Genomic DNA, 20,382 nt, shown 5'->3' with positions numbered 1-20,382 from the left:
GCAAAACGTTTAAAATTTTTGGGGAAAAAATATGGAAATGACAACCTGCCACAGCACCTAAAATAAACACATTTTTTAACCAAAAATCTTATCTGTCCAACTACTTTATAGACAGAATATGCTTTAGAGCCAAGTTTAAATATCACAGATATGAACATACCAAGTACAAGTTACACTAAATGAACATGTAACATTACAGAAGGCTCTCCCTACACTATAAATTACATTATGAATACTTACTGCTGGTTGTCCTGATCCCCACCACCTCGGCCAGATTTATATCGTCCACTGTTTTGTAAAACCATTTCTGGCAAGTCTACAAAACCAGGTTATGGTTAGTTATCGCCTTCACTGTAAACAATCTGACCAGCCAGCCGTCTGTCCACACTTTCAGCGCGAGATAGTTAATATTAAACCTACTGCTCGCATGAATATGTCACAAATGTCCTGTTAACAACGATTAAACGAAGTCGTATCTCCTTATAAATGTACATATAATGCCATTTGGAATTGAGATATAGGAAATTACAGTAATTTTATATGTTTCCTGTTGTTCATACAGCGCCTCCTTGCATTGAAAAACAGACTAGAAATTTGGCGCGTTTTGTGAGTTGCCGCGAGCTCCAGTCGTCTTCCGGCATTGTTCCCGCCCCTCAAGATTTCAACCAATGAAATTGCAACTCATCGTTTATTTTTATGTCATTTATTTATTTTTTTATTATATATCTATATTTTTTATATTTTATATATATATATATATATATATATATATATATATATATATATATATATATATATATTTTTTTTTTTTTTTTTTTTTTTTTTATTATTTACCTTTTATATTACTTTAATTTAAAGGTGCACTCAGTAATTCTAATCCAATACACTTTTTTGTCAAATTCTGCAAATATCTCCTCATAGTCTGCTAACTGTCCGTTCTGTGGGTGGGCTGAAAGGAGGGGTGTGTTTGTTTTGGCAGTTGAGTTCGAACATCAACAGTGTTTCTCAGGAATCGCTGAGTGCACCTTTAATAGTATCTCTGTATATATATAATGGCAAAATAAGAAGAAAAAAAAAACTCGGCAACAACCATCAGTGATGTTTTTAATATGAGGAGATTTTCATAATGTTTTTCATTTCTTTTTCTTAAAGTGACATGTATCACTTTGTGCTGATATTGCGTTGTGGAAATTGAAAAAGTATCAATGAATACGTACATTCATTGTTTGCGTTGCGTGGTTTTTTTAATGACGTAAATTCTCCTCCCCTCCAATCAGAGCGCTGAATCTGCGCATGTCACGTAGTCTCGTATCTCCCCTTGACGTTTGGATGCACAGAAGCTAAAAGAGATGCAGTGCTTTAAACTTTTTTAACATATATTTGATAATTGTGCTCCTTTCCATCATATCTACGCGGTTTATAATATATTTTGCATTTATTCCGAGTGCTACGCTTGATATTAGACGTTTAGTTTTTTACAAAACGCTATAAATAATCAGATACACTTGTAGCTAGCTAGCCAAATTGAAGATTGTAAACACTATTTTTTAACAAAGAATAATTTAATATGTTCCGAAAGCAGCTCAAACATTCAGGCGACTTGTAAACATGTCAAATTTATCGCGTCCTAAGCTGTAGTTCTGTCTTTGTTATTGGGCTGGACAAAGCCTTGTTAGGTGTCAATTGAATGTCATGGTTTCCTGCAGCCATGTCTTGTAAATCTAAAGTTGCCCCCAGTGTTGACTTCGACCACAGCTGCTCTGATAGTGTCGAGTACTTGACACTCAACTTTGGCCCTTTTGAGACCGTCCATCGCTGGAGGAGGCTACCACCATGTGATGAGTTTGTGGGTGCAAGGTACAGTTTATTTACAAACAGTTGATCTCCATTATCAACTAAATGTATAGTTTCAGCTGATCACAGTGCATAATGGAATATGTTTTGCAGGTTATATGTTATGTGTATATGTAAATATAATTTTGTTTCTTGCAGGCGTAGCAAGCACACTGTTGTGGCATACAGGGATGCCATCTACGTCTTTGGAGGAGACAATGGGTAAGTGTTATTGATTTCCTGTTTGACAGGCATTACTCGGGTGACTCCAACAGATCTCATGCTTGTAAATTAATTATTTTAGGAAGAACATGCTTAATGACCTGTTACGGTTTGACGTGAAAGACTGCTCATGGTGCCGGTAAGTTTTGTAAACCTTTTGCATGGAGGTGGATGTTTGAAAATGTTTTAATGTAACCACTAACTCATGTAACTGAATAGGGCATTTACTACCGGCACCCCACCAGCACCAAGATATCACCATTCTGCTGTTGTGTATGGAAGCAGCATGTTTGTGTTTGGTAGGTTTTACTGTCAAACTTCTTTAAATGTCTTAATTTCCCCCTTTCTATGTGCATAATATTTTCTGGTTGTGTTCTAGGTGGCTACACTGGAGACATCTATTCGAACTCTAACTTGAAAAATAAAAATGATCTGTTTGAGTACAAGTTTGCCACCGGACAGTGGACAGAATGGAAGGTGGAGGGACGGTAAATCATAGTTTTTCATAACTGATATTTGATATCATTATTGTTGTTGTGGTATTTTGTGTGTGATACATGGATGTTTGTTTTTTATGTTCTAGTTTGGTTGCCAGATCTGCACATGGAGCCACAGTCTATAATGACAAGCTTTGGATTTTTGCCGGATATGATGGAAACGCAAGGCAAGTTTTTCTCATCTGCACTATTCGCAGCTCTCCACAGCACATTTGAATCTAGAAGCATTCCAATCTAATCCAAAATGCTAATATTCTGGCATCCTTATGTTACTGTATGTTTACATGCGGATGAATAAAACAATATATTTTTTAAACAGGCTGAATGATATGTGGACCATTAGTCTTCAAGATCGTGAGCAGGCTTACTGGGAAGAGGTGACTGTATTTGATATTACATTGAATTATGCATATTCTTGGATTTAAAAATAATAATAATGTTCATTCATAGTCAGAAGTCCTTTTATTTAACTTAGGGCTTGTGTTTAGAATAACTTTATTCTCTGCCAGTGTGCCATACTATACTCTTTTTATAAATGTACTGCTTTCTTTGTGTCTATGAGATTGAACAAAGTGGAGAAATTCCCCCGTCCTGCTGTAACTTCCCTGTAGCTGTATGTCGGGATAAGATGTTTGTGTTCTCTGGCCAGAGTGGAGCCAAGATCACCAACAATCTCTTTCAGTTTGAATTCAAAGGCCACATGTGAGTATTTTCTTTGTGTAATGTCTACGCAAGTTTTTATTATGTTAAAGTGGTCATGACATAATCAAATTTTCCTTTATCTTTTGACATATAAGAGGTCATTGTACTATAAAATCATACTGTACGTTTCAGAACTCAAAACTTCCTCCTCAATAGAAAAAGTGCATTTATTTAAACCAAGCTGCCAAAATGATTCGTTCTCTACTTCCTCCACATTGTGATGTCACACTGTGGTAGGCATTTGCATCCGATCGCCTCCACAACACTTCAATGCCTACTTTACCTTATCACTTTTGTAACCCATCCAGTAGCAGTGAGAGAGCAGGTCAGTCAAGAGCAGAGAGACAATCATAACAGTGGGCGTCTACGGTCAAGTCTTAAAGGAGAAGCAGCACCAAAACCGAGCGTTACTGACAGAGGGTCAGAATGAGTGTGGAAAATGATCATGTTTTACAAATATATTACTGGTTTTTTTTGTGTTTTTGTTTTTTGTGTGTGTGTGTGTGCAAAAAACATTACTAATATTCTAAGTGAAACTCAAGGAACATATTAAAGGTGTCATGACTTTCACATACTTTTTTTATTTTATTATCTTCCCTGATGTCCACTGATAATGTTAGTAAAGTTTTTTTGCAATATCATAATTCATAATCTGTCATAATGTAGTAATATATGATAATTTTCCACCCTGTCTTTGGCCCTCTGTCTGAAACGCTCATTTTTGCCAAAGCACCTCCTTAAAACTTCCACGTAAACGCCCACTGTTCTGATTGGCTAACATTGTGCAGCCCCTCAAATACAGCCATATTAGAAACTCAATCAGAATAGAATGAACAAGCTCCACAACATTATAAAGCTAAATTTCAGGGTTAACACTACACACGTCCAACACATTGTATCCGAATATATTAAACTGTTCACTCAAGCACAGCAGCAAACGGTCTATCAAACAGTCATGACATTTGAAATATTCATGAATTAAACTGTGTTGATGAAAACACGCTGCGTGATCATGAGGAAGGATTACATCAAGATGTAGATTGGAATGCAGGTCAGGTGCAAAAAACTTCATATAAATAAAATAGCCTGCTACTCTCTCACTGTTGCTTGTCTGCTAGTGATTACCCCTCTGTGTGATTTAGAAAAATGTATGACATAAGAAATTGTGGCAGAACTCATTGCCTTCCATACGGAGGACAATACACATAGACTTTAATTACAAACAGTTCACTCAGACACAACATACAAAGTGCTATCTAGCACACATGCGCCGGCAGACACACACGCAGCTCCGTGTGACACTCACACTGTTGACCTTCCCGGCCCAACGCAGAATGCACGCATTTGCGAGCTGTGTGCAACTCTCTCTCTCTCGAACTGGCGTCTCCGGCTCCTCTTTATCCTTCTCCCGGTTTACTGGGGTAATTCAGCACCAGGCATCCATCCTCACGTCCTGGCCACGCCCTCCTCCTTGTTACCGAAATATTTAAGATTCCAAACAATTTTGTGATCAGTAATAAAATAAGCAAATTTGTGATATTAACTGTGTTAAATCATTTTGTACAAAAGGACAGGTTTTCTTTCATTAAAGCACTTTCACAAGATGCTCTGTGAAAATTCACATGCAAGATTTTTCACATGTGGGCACAGCCATTGATCAGGAAAATAAAAAATGGCACTCCCTGACAAACAGGTTGCCGACCCCTTATCTAGTGCATGTTTACACCAAAAATTTTAAATAGCACAGATGGGAGCAAGAACATTTATTGTAATATTTGTAGTCAGGTTGGAACACATTGGAACAGTGAATTCTGCCGTGTCATTTTTTTCCACAGATGGACTCGTATCCCAACTGAGCACTTACTGCGTGGTTCCCCTCCGCCTCCTCAGAGACGCTATGGACACACAATGGTGGCGTTTGACCGTCACCTGTACGTGTTTGGAGGGGCGGCAGACAACACTCTGCCCAATGAACTGCACTGCTATGATGTAGACTCTCAGACCTGGGAGGTCATTCAGCCCAGCACAGATAGCGAGGTAATGATCTACAAAATTATAGGAAAACATCAGTCAATATATTTACTAAAATTCATGAATACACTGTGCATATTTATATTTGCTTCACAATAAAGGGGAGAGAATGAGTTTTACATTTATTATGATTTTTAGGAATTTTATTGATATATTATTGAAATTATGTGGGAGAGAAAGAGGCAATGGGATCGGGACATGACCAGAATCGAACCTATAACTCCTTCATGAGCTCCAGAGCTCAATGTGCAAGTTTATTTATAGGTTAGGGATTAACATATTTTTTGGGTGGGGGCAAGGTTATCATATCATGTTGCATAGTTTTGGGGAAAAGTTGACCTGTTAAACCTAATTCTGATGTTTCCTGTCTTTTTCTTTTGTGTTTTTTATTTTGTAAATATAATTTCAATTGTCATGCCCATTTTCATTTAGATGCCAAGTGGGAGGCTGTTCCATGCAGCCGCTGTTATTCATGATGCCATGTACATCTTTGGAGGGACAGTGGATAATAATGTACGCAGTGGAGAAATGTACAGGTTTCAGGTGTGTGCTTGACCTTCAGAATCATCTGAGAAACAATTTAATTTGCTGTTCCTTTCAGCTCATCTTTAATTGACATAATGCTTACTTGCCTGTTTCCCTCTAATAGAATCTCTCTAGAGAATTTTGTTTTGAAATGCTTATAAGGAATAAATAAAGATTAAATCTGTTAACAAAATATTAAACTGATCTTTATTCTTTTGCCCCAGTTTTCTTGTTATCCAAAGTGCACACTTCACGAAGACTACGGGAAACTTTGGGAAAACCGTCAGTTCTGTGATGTCGAGTTTATCCTGGGGGAGGTTAATTTTAACTCTGGTCACAATTTAAAGTTTTTGTATGAGAAACATTTCGTTCTGAGTCATTGGCTTTGATTAATTTATATTAATGAATTGTCTGCCTTAAACTCTTTAAATGTTGTTCATGTTCACAGAGGGAGGAGAAGGTTCTTGGTCATATCGCCATAGTAACAGCTCGCTGTCAGTGGCTTCGCAAAAAGATTCTACAGGCAAGAGATCGACAGAAACAGGTTTATTTCTTTGTTTTGTAATTTGCTATTGAAATGTAAACAAGATGCAACTGATAATATCTCAAGTGCTATTTTCTTTTTACACATAGTTACACAAACACTTAAAGCACGCAATCGTCTAATAATATGAGTGGTTTCTGTATGCACGTTTGTTATGGTGAAACATGGATTTCATTAAAATGCAAAAACATTTAACCTATTTTCTATATTTTTATTTTCAGTATTCTCCCATTGGGGTACATTTTGTTTAGTAAACCAATTTTCTTTTCATAGTAATTTAATGTCAGCATATCTGAATGTGAGATTTAATAGTTTGAATATATTTGCCTTTTTTTTTTTTTTGTAGAAGAGTAAACAGGAAGGCAATGAGGAGAGTGAGGATTCTGGCTCAGGCAGTCAGAAGGACAGCTCTGAAAGTGGAAGGACTTCAAGAGGACCTCCTTTATTAGAAGTATCAATCCGAGAGGCAGACGCTCAACCATTTGAGGTTTTGATGCAGTTCCTGTACACAGACAAGATACAGTACCCACGCAGAGGTGAGTAAATTTATCATACATGCCAGCTTAAAGGAATAGTTCACCTGAAAATGAAAATTCTCTCATTTACTCACCCTCATGCCATCCCAGTTGTGTATAACTTTCTTTCTTCCGCTGAACACAAACGAAGATTTTTAGAAGAATATTTCAACTTTGTAGGTCCATACAATGCAAGTCAACAGAGTCCAGAACTTTGAAGCTCAAAAAAGTACATAAAGGCAGCATAAAAGTAATCCATATGACTCCAGTGGTTAAATCCATGTCTTCAGAAGCGATATGATAAGGGTGGGTGAGAAACAGATCAATATTTAAGTCATTTTTTTTTACTATAAATCTCCACTTTTAAACAACCCTCCTAAGTGCTCTTCTCTCCCAAGAGTTCTTCTCCTTTTGTTTTTGCCGATTCACATTCTTCGTGCATATCGCCACCTACTGGGCAAGGAGAAAAATTTATAGTAAAAAATGACTTAAATATTGATCTGTTTCTCATCCACACCTATCATATCACTTTTGAAGACATGGATGTAACCACTGGAGTCGTATGGATTACTTTCATGCTGCCTTTACATGCTTTTGAGCTTCAAAGTTTTGGACCCTTTTGTCTTGCATTGTATGGACATACAGAGCTGAGATATTCTTTTAAAATCTTTGTGTTTAGCAGAAGAAAGTCATACACATTTGGGATGGCATGAGGGTGAGTAAATAATGAAAGAATTTTACCTTTTGGGTGAACTATTCCTTTAATAAACGACATGCATTATATTTTTAAAACATACTTCTGAGAGTCTTTTTCATGTCTCTCCACAGGTCATGTCCAAGATGTGCTGTTGATCATGGATGTATATAAACTCGCTCTGAGATTTAAACTGTCCAGACTGGAGCAGCTCTGTGTTCAGTACATTGAGGCATCCGTTGATCTGCAGAATGTTCTGAGTGTGTGTGAAAATGCAAACAAACTTCAGCTAGACCAGCTCAAGGTAAAGTTGACACATAGTATCCATCTGTTCATTCATCCACCGATCCCCAGAGAACTCTCCCTTTCATATGGTGAAAAAAGACAAACTGTATCATAAAATCTCAGAAGTTAGATACTATATTTGGCACAATTCTAATATAAGCATTGCTGCATTTGTGTCACCCAGTGAGAACAAACATGGCTATCCTGAGATGGTGTGTGATCTGTTTCTGTTCTCTAGGAGCATTGCTTGAACTTCGTGGTGAAGGAGAGTCACTTTAACCAGGTTATCATGACTAAAGAGTTTGAGCGCCTGTCCACTCCGCTGATCGTGGAGATCGTGAGACGCAAACAACAGCCGCCTCCCAGAGTCTATTCTGATCAGCCAGTGGACATAGGTACAAATAAACTCTGAGGATCTAGCTTCAAAAATCTATATAATCATTTTCACCTTTAAATGAAGTGAACCTGTTGTTCTTGTCCTTATTTTACCATTTTCTTTTCAGGCACATCTCTCGTGCAGGACATGAAGGCCTGTCTGGAAGGAGCGGGACATGAGTCCTGTGACATCATTCTTTTGCTTGATGGTCATCCACGCCCTGCCCATAAGGCCATACTGGCTGCTCGCTCCAGGTAATGGACACAGTAGTCACTAGTTTCTTTGACCACAACTGGACAAAGATAAAATTAGATTTTCATTTCAAATATTTAAAGGAGACAAGTGTAAAAACAGTTAAATTGATTATTTTTTTAATGGCAGTTATTTTGAGGCCATGTTCCGCTCCTTCATGCCAGTGGACGGACAGGTGAATATTTCAATAGGTGAGATGGTTCCCAGTACACAGGCCTTTGAATCTATGCTGCGCTACATTTATTACGGGGACGTCAACATGCCTCCAGAGGACTCGCTGTATCCTTCCATACTGCTCTTGCTCAAATTCCCACATACTTTTTATTCTTCTGCAAACTTTTCTGCAATTAATTCAGGTTGAATTTTTTAACATTTCAACTCCATTCAAACTGGGGTTGTAGATAATTTCAGTCTTTGGATTGTATGAACTTTACAGTTCTTAATGGGATAGTTCACCCAAAAATGAAAATTCTCTCATCATTTATTCACCCTCATGCCATCCCAGATGTGTATGACTTTCTTTCTTCTGCACAAAGATTTTTATAAGAATATCTCAGCTCTGTAGGTCCATACAATGCAAGTGAATGGTGACCAAAACTTTGAAGCTCCAAAAAAGCACATAAAGGCAGCATAAAATGAATCCATATCAAGTCATGTCATTTTCATTTGTATAGTGCATTTCACAATACACATAGTTTCAAAGCAGCTTTACAAAAAAATCATGCTTTAACAGACAATGAAACTGTAATATCTATAAAGTCTTAGTCATCATTGTGTAATTTAATTAAATATGATTGTAAATTGTGTATAAAAATAAATAATTAAATAATTAAATAATAATTGTATTTAGAGCCACAGTGAGCAAGCCGAAGCAGACTGTGGCAAGGAACACAAAACTCCATAAGATGTTGGTAAATGGAGAAAAATAACCTTGGAAGAAACCAGGCTCATTGTGGGGGCCAGTTCCCCTCTGGCTAAACAGCATGAAATTTCGGTGAGGTTCGGTGGAGTCCATCCTAAATCCAAGTTTCAGGTAGTGGCATATGAATTATCCGATGTCTTACAGTTGGAGATGGCATCAGTTCATCCTCTGAAGTCCATCGTAAAAGACCGAAGTGATGTCTGGCTAGCACCAGCTGTAGTTTGTCATCATTACTCAGCGACTTGTAGCAGTGGAGCCCGACACCAAGCAGGAATGGAGCTGGATCTGGCCGGCTCTGGTAACATCGGGATATGAATCCCGGGGTTGAGACAGGGAAACAAATAGATTAATATTAGCGTTGATGCCATTCAATTTATTGCAGAGTTATAGATTATGAGAAATGTTTCTGAGAAATGTTTCTGGTTCCGGCAATCCTAACTAAAGCAGCCTAATTGTGAGTTGATGGATAAATTAGGTGTATGCCTGGCTAAATAGATGAGTCTTTAGTCTAGACCCGGAGTGAGTGTGTCTGTGTTCCGAACAGTGTTTGGGAGACTATTCCATAGTTTAGGAGCCAAATAGGAAAAGGATCTACCTCCTTTTTATTAACTATTAACAAGCCAGAATTTTGTGATTGTAATGGATGTGATGGAATATAGCGTGACAGAAGGTCACTTACGTACTGTGGAGCTAGACCATTCAAAGCTTTGTATGTAGTTAACAGAATTTTAAAATTAATATGAAATTTAACAGGTAGCCAATGTAATGACGTTAGAATGGGGCTAATATGATCATATTTCTTGGTTCTAGTCAGCACTCTGGCAGCTGCATTTTGAACCAATTGAAGTTTATTTATTGAACTTGCTGGATGTTCTCCCAGTAATTCATTACAATAATCTAGTCTTGAGGTCATGAACGCATGAATTAGTTTTTCGGCATCATCAACAGAGAGCATGTGTCGTAACTTAGCAGTATTTCTGAGGTGGAAGAATGCTGTTCTACAAACATTGGAAATTTGATTTTCAAAGGACAGATTGGTATCAAATATAACACCTAAGTTCTCTGAGCTGTAGAAGACGACATAACAGTACATCCATCGAGAGTCATGATATTTTAGCGGCTCATTTTCTTTAGAGGTTTTTGGTCCAATAATTAGTACCTGTTTTGTCGGAATTGAGTAGAAGGAATTTTCTGTCCATCCAGTCTTTGATTTCATTGATACACTCTGCTAATTTGGAGAATTGTGAAATTTCGTTGGGTTAAGAAGAAATATAAAGTTGGGTATCGTCGGCATAACAGTGGAAACTGATCCCTGTGGCACTCCATATTAAGTATGATTAAGTATGATCATTATGTTTGATTTGACAATTCCTCGTTTACACATACAAAGTGGTAGCAGTCTGATAAATAGGACCTAAACCATGCTAATGCAAGTCTACTAATGCCAACATAATTCTCCAGCCTATTCAGGAGAATGTTGTGATCTATCATGTCGAAGGCAGCACTAAGATCTAAAAGCACTTGAAGAGAAATGCAGCTGCGATCAGATGATAAGAGCAAGTCTTTTGTAACTCTGATAAGTGCAGTCTCTGTACTGTGATGGAGCCTAAATCCTGACTGAAATTGTTCATATATATACCATTGCTCTGTTGAAATAAACATAGTTGTGATGACACTTCCTTTTCTAGTATTTTCGACATAAGTGGGAGATTTGAAATCGGTTTATAATTAGCCAATTCTCCAGGATCAAGCTGTGGCTTCTTAATAAGAGGTTTGATAACTGCCATTTTAAAGTTTCTTTGGACATGTCCTAAGGATAGTGAGGAGTTAATAATATTAAGAAGAGGTTCTAAGATTACATGGAATACCTCTTTTAAGAGCTTAGTTTATATTGGATCTAACATACATGTTGTGGCTTTAGATTTTTTTATAAGTTTTGTTAGCGCTTCACGACCTATGACAGTGAAGGATTGAAGTTGCTCGTGAGGAAATTTATGAAACACTGTTTTCTGTGGTGCAGTGACTGTTTATTGCATAATTCCAATTTTATTTCTGATGATTACTATTTTATCAGTAAAGAAATCATGAAGTCATTACTATTGTGCTGCAACGGAATATCTAGTTCAGTCGATGCTTTATTCCTAACCAATTTAGCCACAATACTGAATAAACACCTAGGATTGTTGTGGTTATTTTCTATGAGTTTGCTATAATATGCTTACATGGAAGCTTTTAGTGCCTGTCTGTAGCTACAGACACTACCCTTCCATGCACCGTGAAATACCTCTAATTTTGTATTCTTCCACTTGCACTCCATTTTCCGAGCTGCTGTTTTGAGAGCATGAGTGTGATTATTGTACCATGGTGCGGGGCTTTTTTCTTTCATTTTCTTTAATTGAAGTGGGGCAACACTATAAAGAGTGCTAGAGAAGTGTATTTATATTTTCTGTTATTATATCAAGTTCTTCTAGACGTTTTGGCTTACTGAGTATGTGAGACAATTCTGGAAGATTATTAGTGAAGCTATCTTTAGTGGTTGAAAGAATAGTTCTACCTGAACGGTAGCGTGGTGTAGGTTGAGTGACAGTAGCTGATCGCAGCAAACAAGAGACGAGGTAATGATGTGAGATGTCATCGCTCTGCGGTAGAATTTCTATAGTATCAACATCAACTCCATATGACAGAATTAAATCTAGCGTATGATTATGGAGATGAGTTGGTCCTGTCACATTTTGTCTGACTCTAAGAGAGTTGAAAATATCAATAAATGCTAATCTCAATGTGTCATTTTCATTATCTGTGTGAATGTTGAAGTCATCAACAATTAAAGCTCTATCTACAGTAACTAAAAGAACTGATAGAAAATTTGCAAATTCACCAAGGAAATCTGAGCTGTATACTGTAGCAAGGGCAAAAGACGACAGATTTTTTATTTATATCTGACGGTGTCACATTAAGCGTTATTAGTTCAAAAGACTTAAACTTATATCCTGTCCTCTGAGTAATACCAAAAACTTGTTTATAACAATAACCTGGGGGAGTAGATTCATTTAAACTATTATATTCATCCAGTTTAAGATAGGTTTCAGTCAAATAGAGCGCATCAAAACTATGATCTGTAATAATTTCATTTACAATTAGTGCTTTGGTTGAAAGAGATCTAAAGTTTAGTAGCCCTACCTTTTTATATGATGTTTATCTTACATTTCTTTTTGTATTTTTTCAAGTTTTAGCTTAATCAATTTTTTTCTAAATGATTTAGTGAGGGGTTTGTGTTTGGTAGTTCAGGGAACAGACACAGTCTCTATATGATATCTAGGTGATACAGTCTCTATGTGTTGTATTTTATGTGACCTGTGTGATGTCTCAAGGCAGCTAGCAGACATTCGGATTAACCAGTTTGTCTGCTTCCTGACCTGGGCCCCAGTTAGTCAAATACTATCACTATTAAGACTATGAGCCAGGGGGTCTGGGTAGCTCAGCGAGTAAACTACCACCCCTGGAGTCATGAATTCGAATCCAGGGCATGCTGAGTGATTCTAGCCAGGTCTCCTTAGTAACCAAATTGGCCTGGGTGCTAGGGAGGGTAGAGTCACATGGGGTAACCTCCTCATGGTCGCTATAATGTGGTTCTCGCTCTCGGTGGGGCGTATGGTGAGTTGTATGTGGATGCCACGGAGAATAGCGTGAAGCCTTTCCACGCGCTATGTCTCCACAGCAACGCTCGACAAGCCACGTGATAAGATGCGCAGAATGACGTCTCAGATGCGGAGGCAACTGAGATTCATCCTCCGCCATCCGGATTGAGGTGAGTCACTATGCCACCACGAGGACCTAGAGCACATTGGGAATTTGGCATTCCAAATTGGGGAGAAAAAAGAAAAAAGAAAAAACTCTATGAGCCAAATTACTAGAGAGGATATTTTTATATTCTTATAAAAATCTTCTTTGGTGTTCTGCAGAAGAAATTCATACACATCTGGGATGGCACTAGGGTGAGTAAATAATGAGAGAATTTTCATTTTTACATTTACATTTTGTCATTTAGCAGATGCTTTTATCCAAAGCGACTTACAAATGAGACACATATCAAGCAATTTGTCATACAAGGCACAGAAGAAAGAGACTGACAAGGATTTTTTCCCCTTTTTTTCTGTATATTAAGTGCAGTGGTAAGTGCAATTAATGTGGGTTGGTTAAGTGCTCACATGTTTTCAGCTGGTTCTTGAATGTTGAGAAGGTAACAGCAGATCATGTGGAGGTTGGAAGTTCATTCCACCACAGAGGAGGCGAGAAAGTGAACGATTGTGAAATAGACTTTTGAGCCTCTTTGTGATGGGACCACCAAGCGCTGCTCGTTCATAGACTGCAGAGAGTGAGTTGGAGCATAGACCTGAATAAGTGAATTGAAGTAAGAGGGTGCGGTTCCATTGGCTATCCTGAAAGCCAGAGTCAAAGCCTTGAATTTGGTGCGGGCAGCTTCAGGTAGCCAGTGGAGTGAAATCAAGAGTGGGGTGACATGAGCCTTTTTTTGCTGATTGAAGACCAGACGCACTGCTGCATCCTGGATCATCTGCAGTGGCTTAATTGTGTTAGCTGGAAGGCCAGCCAACAGAGCATTGCAGTAGTCCAGTCTTGAAATCACCAGAGCTTGGACCAGGAGCTGTGTAGCATATTCAGACAGGAAAGGTCTGATTTTCATGATGTTGTAAAGTGCGAATCTGCCAGACCGGGTGGTTGATGAGATGTGTGCAGTGATATTAAGCTGGTCATCTACCACCACTCCCAGGTTCCAGGCTGTTCTGATTGGTGTTAGTGTAGTTGAACCAACATGAATAGTGAGATTGTGGTCAACAGATGGGTTGGCTGGGATCACAAGGAGTTCTGTCTTGGCAAGGTTGAGCTGAAGGTGTTGTTCCTTCATCCAGGCCAAAATGTCAGAGAGGCAGGCAGAGATACAAGCTGAGACAGTAGGGTCATTAGGCTGGAATGACAGGTAGAGCTGTGTATCTGCGTAGCTGTGGTTGGAAAAGCCATGTGCCTCAATGACCGGTCCGAGTGATGTTGTGTACATTGAGAAGAGGAGGGGTCCAAGCACTGATCCTTGAGGAACCCCAGTGGTCAGTTGGTGTGTCTTGGACATCTCTCCTCTCCAGGAGACCTTGAACAATCTGCCAGTGAAATATGACTCAAACCATCCAAGCACAGTTCCTGTGATGCCCAGGTCAGAGAGGGTGGACTGGAGGATCTTGTGGTTCACTGTGTCAAAGGCAGCAGACAAGTCAAGGAGGATGAGGAAGGATGATTTGGAGTTAGCTCTCGCCAGTTGCAGGGTTTCAGCTACTGACAAGAGGGCAGTCTCTGTTGAGTGTCCTTTTTTGAAGCCATTTTTGGATGAACTATTCCTTTAAGAAATTTACCATTAAAGTTTGAAAGTTTGAAAATCTCTCATTCACTTGCACTGAAAAATGACTGCCATTCAAAATCTAAATGCCAGCAATGATGTCATTTTAATACAGTTGTGGCCAAACATATTGGCACACTTGGTAAATATGAGTAGAGAAGGCTGTGAAAAATATGTCTTTTATTTTTTATCCTTTTGATCTTTCATTCAAAATATTCACAAAAATCTAACTTTTACTTGAAGTAAACTAAATAAAAGAGGGGAAAAATCTAATAATTAAATACATATTTTTCTCCAAAACATGTTTGCCACAATTATTGGCACCCCTAGAAATTCATATGAGTAAAATATATCTGAAGTATGTTACCATTCATATTTTACATTTTTTAGTATACCTGGGTGACTAGGAACATGAAATTGTTCAGCCATGACTTCTTGTTTCACAGGAGTATAAATATGAGGTAACACACAAGCCAAATTCCCTTAGTCATCCATCACAATGGGTAAGACCAAAGAATTATTTTCTGATGTGCAGCAAAAGGTTGTTGAGCTTCACAAAATGGGAAGTGGCTATAAGAAAATAGCTAAAGCATTGAAAATACCAATTTCCACCATCAGGGCAATAATTAAGAAGTTCCAATCAACTGGAGATGTTACGAATCGGCCTGGAAGAGGACGTGTGTATATATTGTTTCCACGTACAGTGAGGAGAATAGTTTGAGTGGCTAAAAATTCTCCAAGGATCACAGCTGGAGAATTGCAGAAATTAGTTGGGTCTTGGGGTCAAAAAGTCTCCAAAACTACAGTCAGACATCACCTACATCACAACAAGTTGTTTGGGAGGGTTTTAATAAAAAAGCCAACAACAAACTCAAGCGTATTCAGTTTGCCAAATACTACTGGAACTTCAAATGGGACCGGATTTTATTGTCAGATGAAACAAAAATAGAGCTTTATGGCAGCAAACACCAGAGATGGGTTTGGCGCACACAGAGAGGTAGCCATATATGAAAGTACCCAATACCCATGGTTAAATATGGTGGTGGATCTTTAATGTTGTGGGGCTGTTTTTATGCCAGAGGTCCTGGACAGTCCCCTGAACTGAACACCTGTGGGGTGAACTGAAGAGGAGAGTCCACCAGCATGGACCTCTGAATTTGAAGGATCTGGAGAGATTCTGTATGGAGGAATGGTCTCAGATCCCTTGCCATGTGTTCTCCAACCTCATTAGGCATTATAGGAGAAGACTCAGAGCTGTTATCTTTTACTGTATTGAATAAAAGGTTGCCAGTAATTGTGCCACACATATATTTGACAAAAATATTTGTTTTTTTTTTGTTTTTTTTTTTACAAAACTTGCATTGTATTTGCAATTGTTTGATATCCATTAGAGGATAGATTTTTGTGAAGTTTTTAAATGAAAGATCAAAAGTATAAACAATAAAGACATTTTTTTTTCCAAGGGTGCAATATTTTTTGGCCACAACTGTATTTGCATTCTTTATGATGATTGGTGATTAAACATCAATGTTACATGGTACAACTGAAATGTAATTGGAGACTCTTAATCAATCAGTCTCCCGCTTTTTTTTCCCTTCTCACTCTTACGATCTATATTTTTTCAAACTATCATTTTATCAAACAATTAAACATTATTATTTTTATTTTGCATGAACAAGCAATGTATTTCCTTAAGTAAATCAATTAGGGGAATTTATTAGTTCCAAGTAGAAAGTTATAAGTTTACATTGATAAATGAATTTTACAGCCATTTAGCCTTTTTTCTAATGTTATTTTAGTTCATACATTTGCCCTTAATTAGAGCACAGGTATCTATTTGCAGCACCTTATTACTATGGTTTCTCCAACAACAGACTGCAGGCCTACTGCAAACAGAACCTGGAGATGAATGTTACAGTGGAGAATGTCTTACAGGTTGGTCCGATATGACATTTACTAACATTCAAATTTTTTAATTATAAACAGCAACTGTCATGTGTTATTGTTCTTTTCTTGGTCCTCAGATCTTGGAGGCGGCTGATAAGACTCAAGCTCTGGACATGAAGAAACACTGCCTGCACATAATCGTCCATCAGTTCACCAAGGTCGGTGTGCTTTTGACCACAGCTCTAAGCGTGTGCTGGTTACCTCGCCACGGTTAAACATGAAACCAATATAATCAGTGCAATGTGGATAACCATTGCAATGTGTGTACATTTTGATGGTCCTGATTGCTCTTTGCAATTAATAATAATCAATCTTTCAGTATACAGATCTGCAAATACAAAACAATGGTAATTATGTAAGACAGAACATTTGACCTGCATTTAGACATGTTAATCATGATCAATTTAATAAGTCTGCCAAAATTCTCACCAGTAATCATAAATAGCCCCAATCTTTTGAAAACACATTTATCTCTAGATGTAAATGTTATTAAAAAAAAAAACAGTGTTGGGTGAAAAAACAAGGATTTTGAAATGCCATTGAGTGCCTCTTTAAAAGTAATTCCTAATACCTATTTGATATTCTTGTGCATTTTAACCCTATTGTCAGCTTCTTTTTGGCTGTGTTAATTTGCTGTCAGCAGTCACTTGCATGGCCTGTGGTGCTTACCATTTATTTTTTTGGTTCTCCTTCCTTCCCTGAAGGTGTCCAAGCTTCCCAATCTGCGATCGCTAAGCCAGCCGCTGCTGTTGGACATCATTGACTCACTGGCATCCCACATATCAGACAAACAGTGCACTGAGATGAGCTCTGATATATAGCCTCTCCTCCCCTTCCTTCTCCCATCCCATCCCATCCACTACGAACTTATTCATTTAATCATCCGATCCCGCTTCACACCCCATTCTGTGTGCTGCTTCACATACCCGTAGATTTTATTTATCAAAATTGTGATTAGGAAACATGCTGGATATTTGTACAATTGCTAAAAATAAGACTCTCATCTACTTTCACATAATACTGAAATCATATTTTGAAAATGCACTTAATTGCTAGTGCACATTACACTAGTCTAATTTTAGTCTACTGCCCATAAAATGATATAATTAGACATACAATTTAGTGTCCCACATAATCAGAGCATTAAAAAGACTACCGCAATTGGTGTGGATCTAATGGAAATCTGTTCAGGTCACATTTCACTGCAAAATAAAAAAAAGTATGATTTTTGACATTGTGACATTATTTCCATGATAGTCACATTCCTCCCAAAAATGTAATTAAGTAATGCGTTTTCGTTTGAATTTCTTTTTTTTTTCTTTTTTTTTTTTTTTTTTTTGTCGTTCCCATTATTCTTTATGGTGTTTATCATTAAATTATTAGTTCTATACATTTACATTTATTCATTTAGCAGTATCCAAAGCGTCTTACAAATATGGAATACAGCAAAAGCGAGTAATGATAAGAGAATTGCTGCAATACAAAGTTTCAGTGTTGCTCAAAAAAGGAGAGGAAAGTGAGACAGTGGTGAAAGTAAGAAATTAAAACTTTTTTTTTTTATAAAGAGGTATAGTAATTATATAGTATTTTATATTCTGTATTATATTAAAGAAAAAATACTGCAATGCAATGATTTATAATTAAAATCAGCACAAAGGCGGTACAACAAATACAACCATTATTTCTAAATACTTGAATATATATATATATATATATATATATATATATATATATATATATTAGGTATTTTATTTATTTATTTATTTTTTTTTGCATTACATTAATGAGGTGTTTTATCTTGTATTCATGAAATGTACATTTTGTAAACATGCTTAATTTTCATGACAATAATTTCACATTCCAAAACATCTTTTCTTGATTTTGGGTTGAAATATGGCCAAGACATGTTCCTAGAGTCACCCACTGAGGTTATGACTTAAGTTTAAATAACAGATTCCATTCTTTTACATTTAGCAATTAATTGAATTCACAATATAAGTTCTGATTTATATGATATTCTGCACTTTATGAATGTAGTAGTAGTCAGATTTATTTATTCCTAAACCTTGTATTGACTCTATGTTGCTGTTATCTTAAGTTATGTCAGTGCTTGTGATTACACCATTATGACAGTAACAACATAATTGTAAAAGTGGATCATCACTACAACAGTCAATGTTAAGGGTCATGTATACTCTACTGTAACCATGAAAATGAAGCTGAATTATCTGTTGGCCCCTGTGGGCACTATATGCCTTAATAAACTGTGCAACGTAAGCAAACTAGTTTTGTGGTCTTATTTCATAAAGTTTTAGTGCAAGAGAATGCCCTAAATCTATAACCATCTGTTAATACACACTTTGCTTTGCTGTTAATTAGATAATATTAGGATGCTTTGTTTCTGAATATTTATTAAGGAAATAACTGAATGAAAAGACTGAAATGATAAATGTATGTGTAAATGTATACTTTTCCATAACAGAAAGCAAGAAGACACTGAACAAGAGTCACTGATTCCTCAAACAAATTGCAATTAAATATGCACATTATAAACTGAATTCCTCTAAATATAAAAACCTCACGCGTTCACTGCCATTATCAACAGATTATCATAAAATCTGAGCCTTAGACACTGGCGATGACAGAAAAATAAAATACTTTGGACTGCAGCACAAAGGGACTCATTCTTTCTTGAGTAAAACGCACTAATAACTTTCTGATAGAAACTGGGCATGTCTCAGACCACCCATAACCTTAGAGCAGCCGCAAAGATCAGACATCTGATTTTTAATATCATCTATCATTGTAAGTGAATGGACAAGTCTGGGAACACTGGCACCTTCAACGAACTGAGTTTTGTAGACTCAGTTTTTGTAGATATTTTTTAAGGAATATTCCAGGTAAAAAAAAAAAAAGAAAAAAATCAAGGTTGCAGTGAGCCACTTACAATCGAAGTGAATGGGGCCAATTTTTGGAGGGTCAAAAGACAGAAACGTGAAGCTTAGAATTTTGTAAAAGAACTTACATTAATTCTTCTGCTAAAACTCATATAAATTTAGTAGAGCTGTAAAGTTGTTTAAATCATTGTTTTGGTTTAGAATTTTAGGGTTAATGAAGTTGAAAATGTGGATATAACTGAACACAGAAAAGGTTAGTAAGCAATTATTTACACTAAAATTATGCTAACATGCATATTTTTGAAACAGTGAGTATTTTAATGTTTATGGACTGGCCCCATTCACTTCCATTGTAAGTGCCTCACTGTAACCCAGGTTTTTGCTTTAATTTTTAAGAAAAAGAGGGACAAGTCAAAACATTTTTTTTTAGTAATCAGCATTATGCCGCAAATGCTGTCGAATGAGCTTAAAGGTGCACTCAGTACATGTTTTTCCTCATTTAAAAAGATTTACTTCTAAAGAAATGAATAGTAATTTTGAAACATTTGTTTAAAATCATGACCACTCATGTTAGATGAAGAGTTCAGTCATAACAGTAACCTTATAAACGCTCTTTTGTTCTACATGGAGCAGGGGCGCGTCATGGGGGCAGCCATGTTAGAATCACATGACCAACTGAATACTACTCGCTTAATCTCAGAGACATTTCAGTAGCAGAAAAAGTCAAATGTTGATG

The 20,382-nt window shown here is 37.1% G+C and overlaps 2 protein-coding genes across 3 annotated transcripts in view; one reads left to right on the top strand and one right to left on the bottom strand.

Annotated features, from left to right (window-relative positions):
* pole (polymerase (DNA directed), epsilon) overlaps window positions 1–577 on the bottom strand; it is a 29,132-nt gene extending 28,555 nt beyond the window's left edge. Inside the window, exon 1 of the mRNA XM_051679532.1 lies at window positions 241–577. Coding sequence (XP_051535492.1) covers window positions 241–305 — 65 coding nt within the window. The 5' untranslated portion in view covers window positions 306–577. The remainder of the gene's footprint in view (window positions 1–240) is intronic.
* Window positions 578–1,305: 728 nt separating this feature from the next.
* On the top strand, window positions 1,306–19,031 carry LOC127430198 (leucine-zipper-like transcriptional regulator 1). Of its 2 annotated transcripts, XM_051679778.1 has the most exons (20): window positions 1,306–1,857; window positions 1,993–2,055; window positions 2,138–2,194; window positions 2,275–2,354; window positions 2,435–2,543; window positions 2,639–2,719; window positions 2,872–2,929; window positions 3,115–3,254; window positions 5,090–5,291; window positions 5,718–5,828; window positions 6,035–6,127; window positions 6,259–6,354; window positions 6,701–6,890; window positions 7,698–7,867; window positions 8,087–8,243; window positions 8,352–8,478; window positions 8,606–8,755; window positions 16,632–16,737; window positions 16,827–16,907; window positions 17,454–19,031. In XM_051679778.1, exons 1-20 carry the CDS (start codon window positions 1,688–1,690, stop codon window positions 17,568–17,570), a joined length of 2,358 nt encoding a protein of 785 aa, XP_051535738.1. In that variant the 5' UTR covers window positions 1,306–1,687; the 3' UTR covers window positions 17,571–19,031. The 2 variants fall into 2 exon arrangements, with proteins under 2 accessions (XP_051535738.1, XP_051535748.1); XM_051679788.1 differs by lacking the exon at window positions 8,606–8,755 and having other exon boundaries at window positions 16,677–16,737.
* Window positions 19,032–20,382: the final 1,351 nt, after the last annotated feature.

This window comes from Myxocyprinus asiaticus, chromosome 3 (assembly GCF_019703515.2).
Source record: "Myxocyprinus asiaticus isolate MX2 ecotype Aquarium Trade chromosome 3, UBuf_Myxa_2, whole genome shotgun sequence".
Classification (NCBI taxonomy): domain Eukaryota; kingdom Metazoa; phylum Chordata; class Actinopteri; order Cypriniformes; family Catostomidae; genus Myxocyprinus; species Myxocyprinus asiaticus.
The sequence above is the reverse complement of the archived record's forward strand: the minus strand, read 5'-3'. Positions and strand labels throughout refer to the sequence as shown.